This window comes from Theobroma umbraticum, unplaced genomic scaffold (assembly GCF_002168275.2).
Source record: "Theobroma umbraticum cultivar Fairchild unplaced genomic scaffold, ASM216827v3 scaffold_130.0, whole genome shotgun sequence".
NCBI classification, from domain to species: domain Eukaryota; kingdom Viridiplantae; phylum Streptophyta; class Magnoliopsida; order Malvales; family Malvaceae; genus Theobroma; species Theobroma umbraticum.
The window spans coordinates 1,350,285-1,363,305 of NW_018397264.1; the positions used below are offsets into that span (position 1 = coordinate 1,350,285).

General features: G+C 31.1%; 1 protein-coding gene across 1 annotated transcript; it reads right to left on the reverse strand.

Moving 5' to 3' along the window:
* Nucleotides 1–4,700: 4,700 nt before the first annotated feature.
* Nucleotides 4,701–10,366, reverse strand: LOC110421677 (uncharacterized). The gene is given in 8 exon segments (XM_021435320.2): nt 4,701–5,556; nt 6,446–6,538; nt 6,889–6,972; nt 7,064–7,211; nt 8,112–8,148; nt 8,151–8,177; nt 8,287–8,359; nt 9,940–10,366. Coding segments are annotated over 8 exon segments (759 nt in total). The 5' UTR covers nt 10,231–10,366; the 3' UTR covers nt 4,701–5,550.
* Between the last annotated feature and the right edge of the window lie 2,655 nt (nt 10,367–13,021).

Consider the following 13,021-nt stretch of genomic DNA (forward strand, 5'->3'; position numbering starts at 1 on the left):
ATTATTTGAGTAGAGAAGATATAAACTTATATTAAATAAAATAAATTTCTCAATAATTAAAGACCGAATATCAAATTTAGGATGAGAATGAAACAAATAACATATTTCTTCTTTTTTTAATTTCGAAAAAAAAAGATTTAAATCTATTTTTTTTAATAAGAAATACACACATTCATTCCCCGAGTCAAATATTAATATATTTTCTTTTATTATTTTGTGAACAACATAAATCCAAGTGTACGTGATTATTGATACAATTAAAATTTAAATTGAAGTAGTGGAAATGTGGGAGAAAATAGTCACATATAATTATAGTTTTATTATTTATTAATCAAAGGGGAAAAGACATGTATTGTTTATGAGCAGTAACAGTTTTGTAATTTTTCAAAAGGACAGGTAGGAGAGTTGGTGGAACATAGACAAATAATAAACTGGATTCAATATTTTTGCAGTCCAATATCAATTATTTCTTCTTTTATCAAGTATGGCCAGGTTCTAAAAGGGTCAGCTTGAGTAACTTTCCCACTCGTCAAGGAATTCCAACATCTTGGATACCTTAAAACCTTCATTCTTCTTTCAATTTAGGGGCCTAGGCTATATTGTGGGTCATTCTAGCTTCCACAACTTCAATTATAAGTGACCATGGGAAAATGGTACACTTTTCATTTAAAAAAAAAAAACAGTATTTGGTTTGAATTTTCGAATTTTAACCGTTAAATTTATATATTAAGATGCATAATCTCTTAAAAAGTATAAGCTAAATAAACAATTCTTAGTACTGTTTTAATCAGATATAGTTATGTGTCATAGTTGTTAAATTGATATATGTATTATGTATCGAAATTTTATTTTTTAGTATTGAGTATCTGATCGTATTGTAAGATATGGTTAAAAATTTTAAAATTAATTATAAATAACATTTATACATGAAAAATAAAGAAATTTAAAAAATATTATATTTTTTAATATAATTGAAGATTATAGGATACAAATTGAAAAAAGATAATTATTTTTTTAATTTAAACCTTTAACATATTTTTTAATAATATAAATTTTTAAATAGAATATATAATTTTACATTAATTTATTAATTAAAAATAAAGAACATTTATCACGTTAAAATTAAAAAGAAACTCACTTTTTTAGTTTTTAAAATTTAAAATGTAAAGATTGAAATTTATAAAATATATTTTTTCTTGTTTCAATTCAAAAATTAATAAAAATAAAATTTTAATAATTAATTAGAATTAAACTTATAAAAAAAATGTATCAACTGTATTATATAATACGAGACGTATCATAAAATACTTGTTGTGTATCATATGATATGTTTTTTATATTTGATTAAATGCGATATAATTATAAATATGTATCGTTTTCTATTAATATTGTAATGTATCATACGATAATAATAATTATGATACATACAATCAATGACGTTTTTAGAGACGATTAATTATTTAATTTCAAACTATTTTAAGCTTTATAACCACCTATGGTTTCTTGTTCAACAACCTATGGCCCATGTAATATGTTAGGTCCTTGCTCCTTCCTCGATATTGGGGTAAGTTTTTCTTTACCCTAAGTAGAAGAATAAAAAAAATATATTAACATGGTGACATTCAAATTACAAGGTGTTTTGTTTCTTTGTTGTTTAATGGTACCATAGAAAAAGGGTTACTATGTCTATGTCTGAACTTTTCCATGCAAATCCATTGGACATCTCATCTTGGACAACTAATAAAAAGCTAAATACTTTTCTTTGTACATCAATATACTATAAACTATTCATGCCAACAGTTCAAGCTAAAATATCCCCTTCTAAATACTTGTTTTCTTCTACCAAAAAATTTAGTTTTAATATTTTTTGAAAAAACAAAATTAAGAGATAAAATAAATTGTTCAGTCTTCTAACATAAAAATAAATGCATTGAAGATATTACCAATAAGAGGTGATGGAAAAGATTTGGATCCAAGACTAGTTACTGTCGAGACTAATGACAAAATTAAACTAATATATACCTCATCTGGTTAATTATATTATACATTAACATTGTTTAATTCAAATAAACTATAAACTGGCATTGAGTTTCCATAGGTATTGGCTGAAAACGAATTAACCAATGGGTTATGTTTCTATTTTATTTTTGTGTGATAATATATATACAAATATATACTGATATAAGATAGCATGTATGTAGGGGTCTTGTTTGACCTAGGAAGGCATATTTCGCATGGGTTAGACCCATAGGAGAAGGAAATAAACGGAGATTGTGGCACAAAACGTGGATTTCTTTGTCCCATGAAAATGACAGCAAATCTTGAAAATTGCTTCAGATTAAGATCCATTGTTTCGATTGATAATGAAACTTATGACAAACTAAAATGTTGCTTAAACATTGCTTAGCAGTGAACATCTCCTCTTTCTTTGTCTAAACAAGCAAGCCTATGACAAAGTGCCCAATGACAACCAATTTACATGGAAAATCATCAATTTTCGGTGAAAGTGGGGTAACATTACGATTATTGATGATGGGTCACCTGTGAAAATCAGGACTGAATCTGAGGATTAGAGCCAAAGAATATTCTTATTCATATATTAAGATTCAGATTTGATTTTATTGCTTTCAAAATTTTCATGCTTCCCCCATGACAAATTAAACCAAAGTTTTATGCTTTTAACTTTTGTAGACATTCAAGCATTATTTTTCATATTTCAAATGATCACAGTTGGCGAAATTGTTGAAAGTTTGTTTAGATAGTGAAAGAAGCACGGACTGAATAAAATTTTAAGTTTGAATTTTAATTTTATTTTTTTACGTCTTAAATAATAATAATGATAAAATTTAGGTTTCTATTCATATACATATTTAATATATTTCATAATATTGAATATGAAAATGCATCTCGTTTCGATAATATGATTAATTTTTTTAATTTATATGAGAAAACTTATTGAGTTAATTATAACTTTGAACTATCGTTTCAATATTTGAACAAGAAATATTCAAAGTAGAGATTTTCAAAAATTTTGCTTTCCCTTTGGAAACATGCAATGGTCATTACTATTAGTGAGCCTCATTCATTAGTTTATACTGCATTTTCCTCATGTAATTCCTTCAAAATTAATCCTGAAATTCATTAATATTAATGCATCATACATCACAAAAATATCATGGTCAATAACGTAGGAGGATAATGCGGCAAGATCAGTGTGTTTTAAGGCTTCTGTCAATTGCTCTAGTGATTGAAAGGGACATATATTTATGGCTAAATAAATTCAATTGGAGACTGTTTCAAACCTTCATGCATGCTTTTTTTGACAGGAAATTAAGTAAATATTCTTCAAATTAATTACAAATTCAATATATTCTCTTGTTTTTAGTTAACAAGGGTAATTAAGGAGAACTAGTCAAAATCAAAATCTAGCTAGCACATTCTACTCTTTAACTTCTGTTTCTTTGTCAATAAAAATGTATATCTCTTTGTTTTTGGTTAACTTATGTTTATTTATTTCTTAATTTCTTTCATGCATGCATCCTATGTGTGATACATATTAAAAATTATTCGATCGTTATTGTCTGTAAATGTAAGTTTATAAGAATTTTTTTTTAAACGAATCAAAATAGTAAATAGTTGAATTCTCAATTCACTTAGCCACTTAAGAATTATGTTATAATTAGATAATTAATGAGTTTAAACAGTAATCATAGTATTATTGTGCTACCTAAATAAGTATGCCTAGAAACTAAATCTAAATTTTATTTCTCTTTTCAAAAGAAAGTGATCACGGATTGTGTAGGCTGCTAATCAACTTTTCCATTAGAAAATGAAAAAGAAACCAATGAATGAATGATCTGATGTGGTTGGTTAAATAAAGTTAGATAGGGTCAACACCTTCCTTTCGAGAGTTCAAAAAGGCTTCTTGAAGGTGGAAGATCATTGTCTAGGCACAAGCTTTTTTGATAGGAAAAGGAACCTGCCTCGTTTGTTCTTTTCTATATGGTTAAAATAATGGTGTGATAAGATAACCTTTAATCAAATAATTATGTGTACAATATTCAATTATGGAATATTACAAGGGAGAAGACATACCTTTCCCCTAATACGTTTTAAGCATATAATGGAGTAATTAAACAAATACTAACTAGAAAAAAGTAGTATTCTCTCTCTTTCTCTCATGACAAGATAGGCAGGAAGATTACGTTGGTATGCTCTTGCTTTGTCGGGAGGATCTTTTGATGATCTTTTAAAATGCCTCCATTCAAGGTGGCTTAATCAAAAGGATTAAGACATAATATAGCTTTTATTTTAATTTTTAAATGCAAAGTTCCATGAGCCTGCCTTTTGTTTTCTTGTGCTTGATGAATCTATATATATATATATATATATTAATTTTACTCATTCAAGTTGGTCATTTTGTTTAATTATTTATTTATTACCTACCACAATTGTTTGATGCTTATCGAATTCATAACTAAACTCGCACCGTCGCTACTACGTTATATATTTATTTATTAACGCGCGTGTCCATATACATGTACATATACTCACACGAAGGTTCCAACATTTTAATTACAAAATAATTAGTTTCCTATGGACACTGCAAATGAATAAATTTTGGAGGGCCTCCTTTCAAGTGCAATACAATACTTATGTATGTTCTTTCTGTAATGCGCAAACATGTGGTGGGTTCATTAGCTGTGAAAAAGAGGTCTCACAGTCAAATTCATCATGCTCAACTTAAATAGGTTGGTTGTACAGAGATAAATGTCATGGGAAATTTTGCAACACAAAGATTGAAATTCTTCATCTCTGCCAACGTTTAATTTCATAGAAAGTCAAAGCCCAGAAAAAAAGTGTGACGACATTGCTGAATGGGCTATTGCTCTGCCTGTTTTGTTGAGTGTTGACGGGCTATGAAGGTAAACAGGTCCAATTCCAAGCAACCCACCAAGCTAAATCGATTCAAGCCTGGCAGCACATACCACAACCACAAAGAGAAAGTCCGCCTGGCTACATTTTTCATATAATTCTTTAAAGAACTTCCAATAAAGATTGCTAACAGAAAAGACAAATACCAATGCTTTTGCCAATCTTCCCCTGCTCAAGAGCGCTGAAACAACCATGGATTTTACTCTTTGTTTTTGCCTTAAACAACTATTAAGCAGAATTGCATGAGTACCAATGGAGTCAAAAGGCAGCATGTAAGTCAATTTGAAACTACATAAGTCTGCAGACTGCTAAATCAGAAGCGCTGTTTACAGTCTCAAGCCAATATTGTGCCAACCCTACCTAGGATACTCATGGTCTTTTGAGGATTACCAGAATAAAGTAAAAAATCCTAATGAACTCATAATCACATTTACATTTGCTTCCGAGTTCTGTAATTGAGATACAAAGGATTTCAGCCATTAGACTTTTAGAGCACCTATTTGATGGAGATACAACTTTGAGATATTGCCATTTACAAATACAACTTGCCTGTCCTCGGCATGGAAGGAAAGAACAGTCCGTTGTGAAAATGCAGATAAATTGACTTCAGCCAGTTTAACCCTTGAAAAAACAAAAAAAGAGATAAAAATCAATTACAGTGGCAAAAGAAAGATATTTAATAAGACAGCAATTGACAGACAGACTAGGCATTTTCACACAAACAGAAGTCAAATTGAAATTATATTTTGTACCGATTCACCCAACTGCTAATAGTTTCAATCTAAACATGATATTGGCGAACAAAGAGTTTAATTCCCCCAATCATGCTCAACTTTGTACAAACAGCATTACAAAGTTAGATCCATATAGTTAGGGCATAGATATACACAACTAATACACCATCTAGACACAAGGAAGCTACAGATCCATTACCCTCAAAAACATGATGTACTAATCCATGTAGTCCAAGAACATGAAATGCAGGTCCACTTCTGTTACTTGTGCACTTCTTTTACAACCAAAGTTGTTATGCAGGAATGGAAGACTTCTCTAGTGCTCAAAAGGGGATTCAATCATAATATGTGGCATGAAAAATAACACCATAAATGCATAAATATACAAGCACATAACTGTTATTTCTTCCAAATTTGTGCATATCATTACCCCATAGACGTGAGCCATTTTGAAGTTCACTTGATCAGAACATAGAAGCTATTTAAGAAGCACTTTCTATCTTACGTTCTCAAAAGTTTGGAGTAAGAACTTGTAGAAGTTTGTCTTTGAAATCTCAGTGATAGAAAAAACTAGTGAAGGACGTAACATTTCTTGTTTAAATGAATCATGCTTAATATTAAAACTGATTATTCTATCAACAGCAGTCACATGGCATGAAATTTTAAACCAAGCTGATTCACCCTTGGATCATAACAATCTAAAAAAAGGGAGAAATATGTTGAATATTGTTGGATACACCAAAGAAAAGGAATATCTATCTAAAACTACAACTAACCTGTCTCCGCCTTCGACTTTGTAAGTACCATGTGCGAGCCATCACATAGCATGGCAGAAGAAAACCAGCAAATTGAAGAAGCATAACCTGAAACTGTTAACCGATATTCTAATTCAGTCTTGGCTTAAAAGGTTAAAAAAAAAATGAAAGCATCTCAAGCATCCCACAACATTCATCTGCTTGAACTTCCCTGTTAGAAAACAAATTTTTAGCTCTATTTACAAGTTACAACTATGTTAGTACTCTTAGCAGCATCATTTTAAAGGAAAATTTTGAATTTATACACACAAATTGATGCAAGTATACTTGACCATATGTCCATATACATCCCTGGACATGCATGTACAACATTTCCATGGCACCATGTGCAAATATAAACATGCAAATGCTCACTGAGGTGCTACTATGGTGCAATGTTCCATTTGGTGTCATGTTGTACTCACATTAATGAATGCTGATGACTCCTGCACCATGCCAGAATTTCTTGTCAACATAAGGGCTTGGCGTATGAGCAAAATTATAAGCAACTGCATGCAAACACATAAATTTCCAAATTTGAGACAAATTATCATTCTTGAGCAAAGAATTTTGGTAAAATAATAAGTTCAATCTGCTTACAATGAGAGCAACAGAGCGAAGACAGGCAAGGCTACCACTATTTGCAGCAACATAATCTTCATACTCTGAATGGAGTAATTGGGTTTGAGAAGCGGTTAACACCAGAAGGTGTGAATCACGAAGATCCATATGAGGGCTCCATGCTTGCCTGATCAAAAGTAGGATAATTATGAACTTGAAGAATGTTCCTTGGATGCATATATACAATCTGAAGTGCACTTAGAAAGATTAAGTGAAAAGAAAACTAACTAAATATCCCTTCTCAAACCAGCATCCCCACAATTTATGACTGGCTAATGCTCTAGAACACAAAAAAGAATGTCATACAACATCCTTCCTACTAACATCAATGAACTGACAAGCATTTTTCTGGCTCCTTCATTTTATGGTCCATGAACTTGCAAACAACCAAAAGTCATACAGGAATGGCACATGTGGCTGGTCCTAAGACATTTTCTTTCAGAAGGAATGGAATGACCAATCATTTACTCTATTCCACTCATTTTGATTTTTTTTCAATTATAAATATCTCTTTTTTGCAAAAAACTCTTATACATCTACTTTTTTTTTTGAAAAGTATACGGCCACTTTATGTCCTTTTTCTTTTTTTTTTTAAAAAAAGAAAGAATCAAACATCAGTTGATGTTAACTTATGAAGATGTTAATTTGTTATCTTATGTTACACACGTCCATTGCCATAAAGGAATTAATAATTTGGCTGAGTCAAAGCTATCGAAATTGGAACCAAGCTGGCCTAGATTGGACTGACACCTAACAAGGCATATAGATAGATTTCTGCCATCAATAGTTTTATTTTCTAATCTTTATAAGGGCAATAATGACGCAATGCCCAAACTAGTTTCTGATTTAGACTAGCACACTAATGTTAATAGAACTATAAGTCTCACATTCCATATCAAATACAGTTTGAATCAAGCTACAGGAAAGATATAGCAGTAGAAGAAACAAATAATGAAAAAACACTACTAAAAAGCTCCCCACCCCACCCCCCCTCCCAAAAAATAAAAGAATAAAGAAAAAAGGTTACCTTATGTCAATGGCCAAAACATCAGGACTGCTTCTGGTGGTGGAACAGAATAGTTTGGTGAAAAGAACCTAATAGAAAAGAGCAATATAGCACAAATTATACATTGACGTCATCTTTTTTCTCTTTTGGTATATGCAAGATTTTTTTTTAAAAAAAAATGAGCTAAAGCCTCCAACCTGTTTGCATATTTCGCAAGTTATGTCACCTTTCTTGTTGCACCATCTCTGAATGCATCTCCTGTGAGCAAACTAAAGCAAAAAATTCAAAGAATAGTTTAGCTGATGCCTCACATATTTCAATCTATGAGGTATCTAAATTGATAACCAGATAATTAACATATCAAGAAAGCAGATTTTAAACCTCAACAGACATGTCAAATTCAACCATTACATTGATGACAATTTCCACATATATATGCCAGGAAAAGCAGACCTTAACCACAAAGACAACTTAAAATCTATAAACGTACACATACTTGCTGATGTTAGAGGAAATTATTCACTCACATACCGTGCATTTACACTAGCTGACCTCTACAGATAAAAGCATGGCACAAAATTTACCAGCTCAAATTATAATTTTAATAAATGAAAACTAACAATTTCAGATATTAGCAAACTGTTTGGTTCAAAGACTGATCTATCAGGTCATTGTAAGTTGCCTTAAGGAACTGGACATCTGCAGCGGCCAGGTTCCTTGAAATAAACTTTGTAAGACAGTAGAAACATTGAAAAATGCAGTAGCACTAGTAATATACTTTTTAATATTTCTTTTACAAAGCAAAAAAGAAGGACTAAACAGCAACAGAAATTAAATATATGCTACATGGGATTTGAAAATCCTCCCAAAGCTAAACTAAAATTATAAGTTATTAAACTAATATAACTTCAGTGATCTACAAGCTAATCAGGTACGAAAAGAAAACCATTCTGACATTAACTTCAACCATGCCTGGCAAAGAAAAAGAAGGATAAGGAAACAAATGTACAATATTAATTATTTTTATAGTAGTAACTTAGATGAGGTTGGACATTTAAAAAACAATCATTCTTAATCCTTTTTTTTTGTTTAAAAATTTCTTCACAGAGGCAGAAAAGCACTTGAAACTTTAGGATTGGTACTTTGATATTGAGGCATAGGAAATAACGTGCGAGGAGAGAGACTAAGTCAAAAGAGACTCAATAAGAGTAAAAGGGTACACACCAAGCAATGCTCACTTTCCAAAACCAACAATACAAGCCTTCACAGGCGCAAAACTTGAAACCCACTTTACTAGAAACACCAGATAACCAGCTCTACATAACTGAAGCCCAGCTAACCCAGAACAACAAAACAAAAAGCCCAGCTAACCAAAGCTTTTTTTAACATTTTACAATAAGCTTTGTATTTTATATACAGCAATAAGCCAAAAACACTGAACCATCACCAAGACTTGAGAGAGAAAGTCAAAGGACAAACAAAAACAAGCCCAAGGGATCAATTAATTTTTAATTTTTACAACCACCCCACCTAAAAATAAAGCATATGGTAAGACCAAGAGAACATACAATCACAATCATCCAAGCGTAAAATTAAAAAAAAAAAACAAATGAGTTAAATCTTAAACGGAACCTCCTTTTCCTATCCCGAGATTTTCATTTAAGTAAAGAAACATCAGAAATAAAAACTTAGAAAGACAATCTTGAACAAAGAAAACAAGAAAGAAACAAGGAACCTCCATCTTCATTTAAAAATAAAAGAACCCAAAAATTCAAACTTAAACAAAAAAAGTAACCTTTAACAGAAAAAAAAAAGCAAGCAAGAAGAAGAAACCCAGAAAAGGAAAGACCTTGAGGGTGCCGTTACAGGCACAAGGAGCTTCCAAAGAAAGCAAATCATCTTCCTCTTGACATATCCTACACTCCACCATCTCTTTCAGCTTCGTTGAAAAACACCCTTCTTTTCCTTCTTTCTCACCATCATCATCACCACCACCACCACTTGATTCTTTAACAGAAACAACAACATTAGTATTCCCAGTCGTTGTTGTTGAGCTTGGTTGTCCTTCATTCACTGAAGATGACTCAAAACAAGCTGATGCTATGATTCTGTCTACACATACCATGAAATCATCCACCATTTTCGCTTTCCCTTTCTCTTTCTCTACTGGGTTTTCCTTTTTTTTTTTTTGTGTGTGTGCGCCTATGGCTTGTATCTACAGTTGTGCTCTTTTTTAGTTGGAGAACAAAGGAGAGAGAAAGAAAGAGAGAGAGTGGGGAAGTGGGGAGTTGGGTTTTAAAAAAGGTTGTGGTGGCGGAATTTACGAAAGGGACCAACGTATGTTTAATTGAACGGAAATGACCTTCACTTGGATTATTATTCTCCATTTTGCCCCAACTAAAATATCTTTCCTGCCTAAACGGTGGAACTGGCTTGCCTACTTATGTAGTCATAGTTAGTTAAGTCTGTTAGTTAACCCTGTTTGTCTTAACAGAATTTGATTATCGATAATCTCTAATAATTAGATGTTATTCATAACGTAAGTTTTTTTCATAATAATAAAACCCGTAAGAAAACTGTATATTTACATCTTAAATCGAAACTTAAAGTAATATTTTTTTATTAATTTATTTGAAAAAAAAAAGAGAAAAACACAAGAAGGCATACACTTGTTTTTCCTTTTTCTTCTTTTGGCATTGCTTTAATTGTAAGTTCTTTGTTGGGTGCTTCTATTTGCAAGTTATAATAAGGAGAATATTTCTTTATGATTTGTTTGAGTATAACTACTTTACTATTTGATACGATTGATATGCTAAATTTTCTTTAAATAAAAAAAATTGTTAATCTGATTTTTAATTTCTTCATGTTCATTGAATTAAATGTTATGATTCATATTTTATGATGTATATGAAATTAAAATATAGATTAGAATATTAATGGTGTTAAAATTCAAACTTAACTCATAAACCATAATTTTGAGTTCATAACTTAGATGATTTTTTGTGATGTATATGAAAAGGACTAACCAAACCATATACTTAATCACAAATTAAGTCTCTTAATAAGTTCAAAGCCATGCTTTTCTTTTTTATTTACCCAATAGTTTGTCTTGGCGTTATTCAGTAAGAAAGATAATTTTTACCCTATATATGTCCTATGGGGTTGGAGAGGCAAAAAGAATCCTTATTGCATTAATCACAAAGAACCCATTTTTGATGGCTTTAGTTTTTAGACTATTTCAACGTACTCCTAAGGCTCACATATAATACATTTTTTTAAAAAATTGAAAAATAAGATTCAAATTTTGCTATTTAAATAAAAGATTATATACAGATGAATAAGTTAAATGTCTAAATACCACATATAATACAAGATTGAGTGAAGGAAAATAAAAAAAAAAAATGGACGGCAGTAAATCATGGTTACTTGAGGGGACGTAGAAGGGAATTCACTCATCGCAAGTTGGGTGGGCTTTGTAATTAAAACAATGGGTTTTTTATTTAAATTTGTCAACTCATTAAAAAGGGAAGATACATAAGAAACATTGTGATTGCCGATTGCCAATTGCCAATTGCCAATTGCCAATTGCCATGATTTGGGTGTTGCGTTTGTTTTTGTATTGTTGAAGGGAGGATGTACAATCATGGGTCAGGGCTTGGAAAATTGTTGGCAAGGCATGCTCAAAGTGGGGAGTGGAGGAATTATTGTGTATGATTCGAAGGAAAAATGGGATAAGGAAGAGAAAAAAAAAAGTCTTGGATATCATCATGACTGGAGCAATACAAAATTGTAGATGGCTGTGTATCACATGAACTGTTCAGTTAAGTAATTCTTTTTTTTTTTATGATTAAGGTGGAATTGTCCTTACAAACGAATTGAATTTCGTAGATGTACTTTCAATTTATTTAATTTTTGAATAAAATAAAAAAAATGAAAGACTTTGTTAATGTAAATAACAATTTTGTCATTATATTTTTAGTTTTGTTGACTTTTAGATAAAAAAATAAAAAAATTGAAATATTTTATTCTGTCATTGTATTAATCACAGATTTGTGAGTTGTGACCTTGCCTTTCCGGGGAACCATGGAAGAACATTTTCATGAGGCCATCGACCGGTTGCGAATCTCCGTGGACTCAGTATCATCAGGTCTTCCCGAGACATAGTCCCATTGTTGTACTTGTTGGTGCCAACACATATCAGGCATTGGACAGAGCTTTTGCAAATTACGGGAGGGGTAATTCCATGGCTGCTGTAGGTGCAAAATGTTAAATAACATGACGGTTGACCGTTGAAAATTTCTGTTGAGGTAACAATAGCAGCAGTTATTTTGTGCCTCTCAATCCTTTGGTGGCAGGAGGTGGGAGAGGTTGTCTTAGATCTAAATTTTCAACTCAAAAATTATACTTATTAGATGAAGAAATATTTACTTTTATATATTTAAAATTTATTCATATTTTATTAATATAAAACGCTTCCAGGAAGAAGTCTAATATTTAATGAAGAAACTTGGATACTCCGTGACCAATATTTTGATCTTGACCATCAAGTAAAGGAGTTCCTTCAATATAATAGGTGGAAATGCCCTTGAGCTGGATAAGAGTTTTGGGTACGATAGAGGGAACCACAACTTTTAATTTTGCCCCATCTTTATTACTTGAGCTAAGCCCAATAAGATTTAAATGATAAAACTCACATTTTGATTTGAAACTTACCTTCTAGAACTAATTTTTCAATTAACTCAATCATGGACAGAAAAAGGAAATTCTAGATTGATTTGAATGTTATACAAATCTATTTTAAAATCTAGTTCGTTTGGTTTAAAACATATTAAGTCCAATTGTAAGAAATAAGATCAAAATATTGAAGTTGGATGATTTTTATGAATTTCAAAATTTTTTGGCCTTACTCCAATAAAATCAAACACATATTA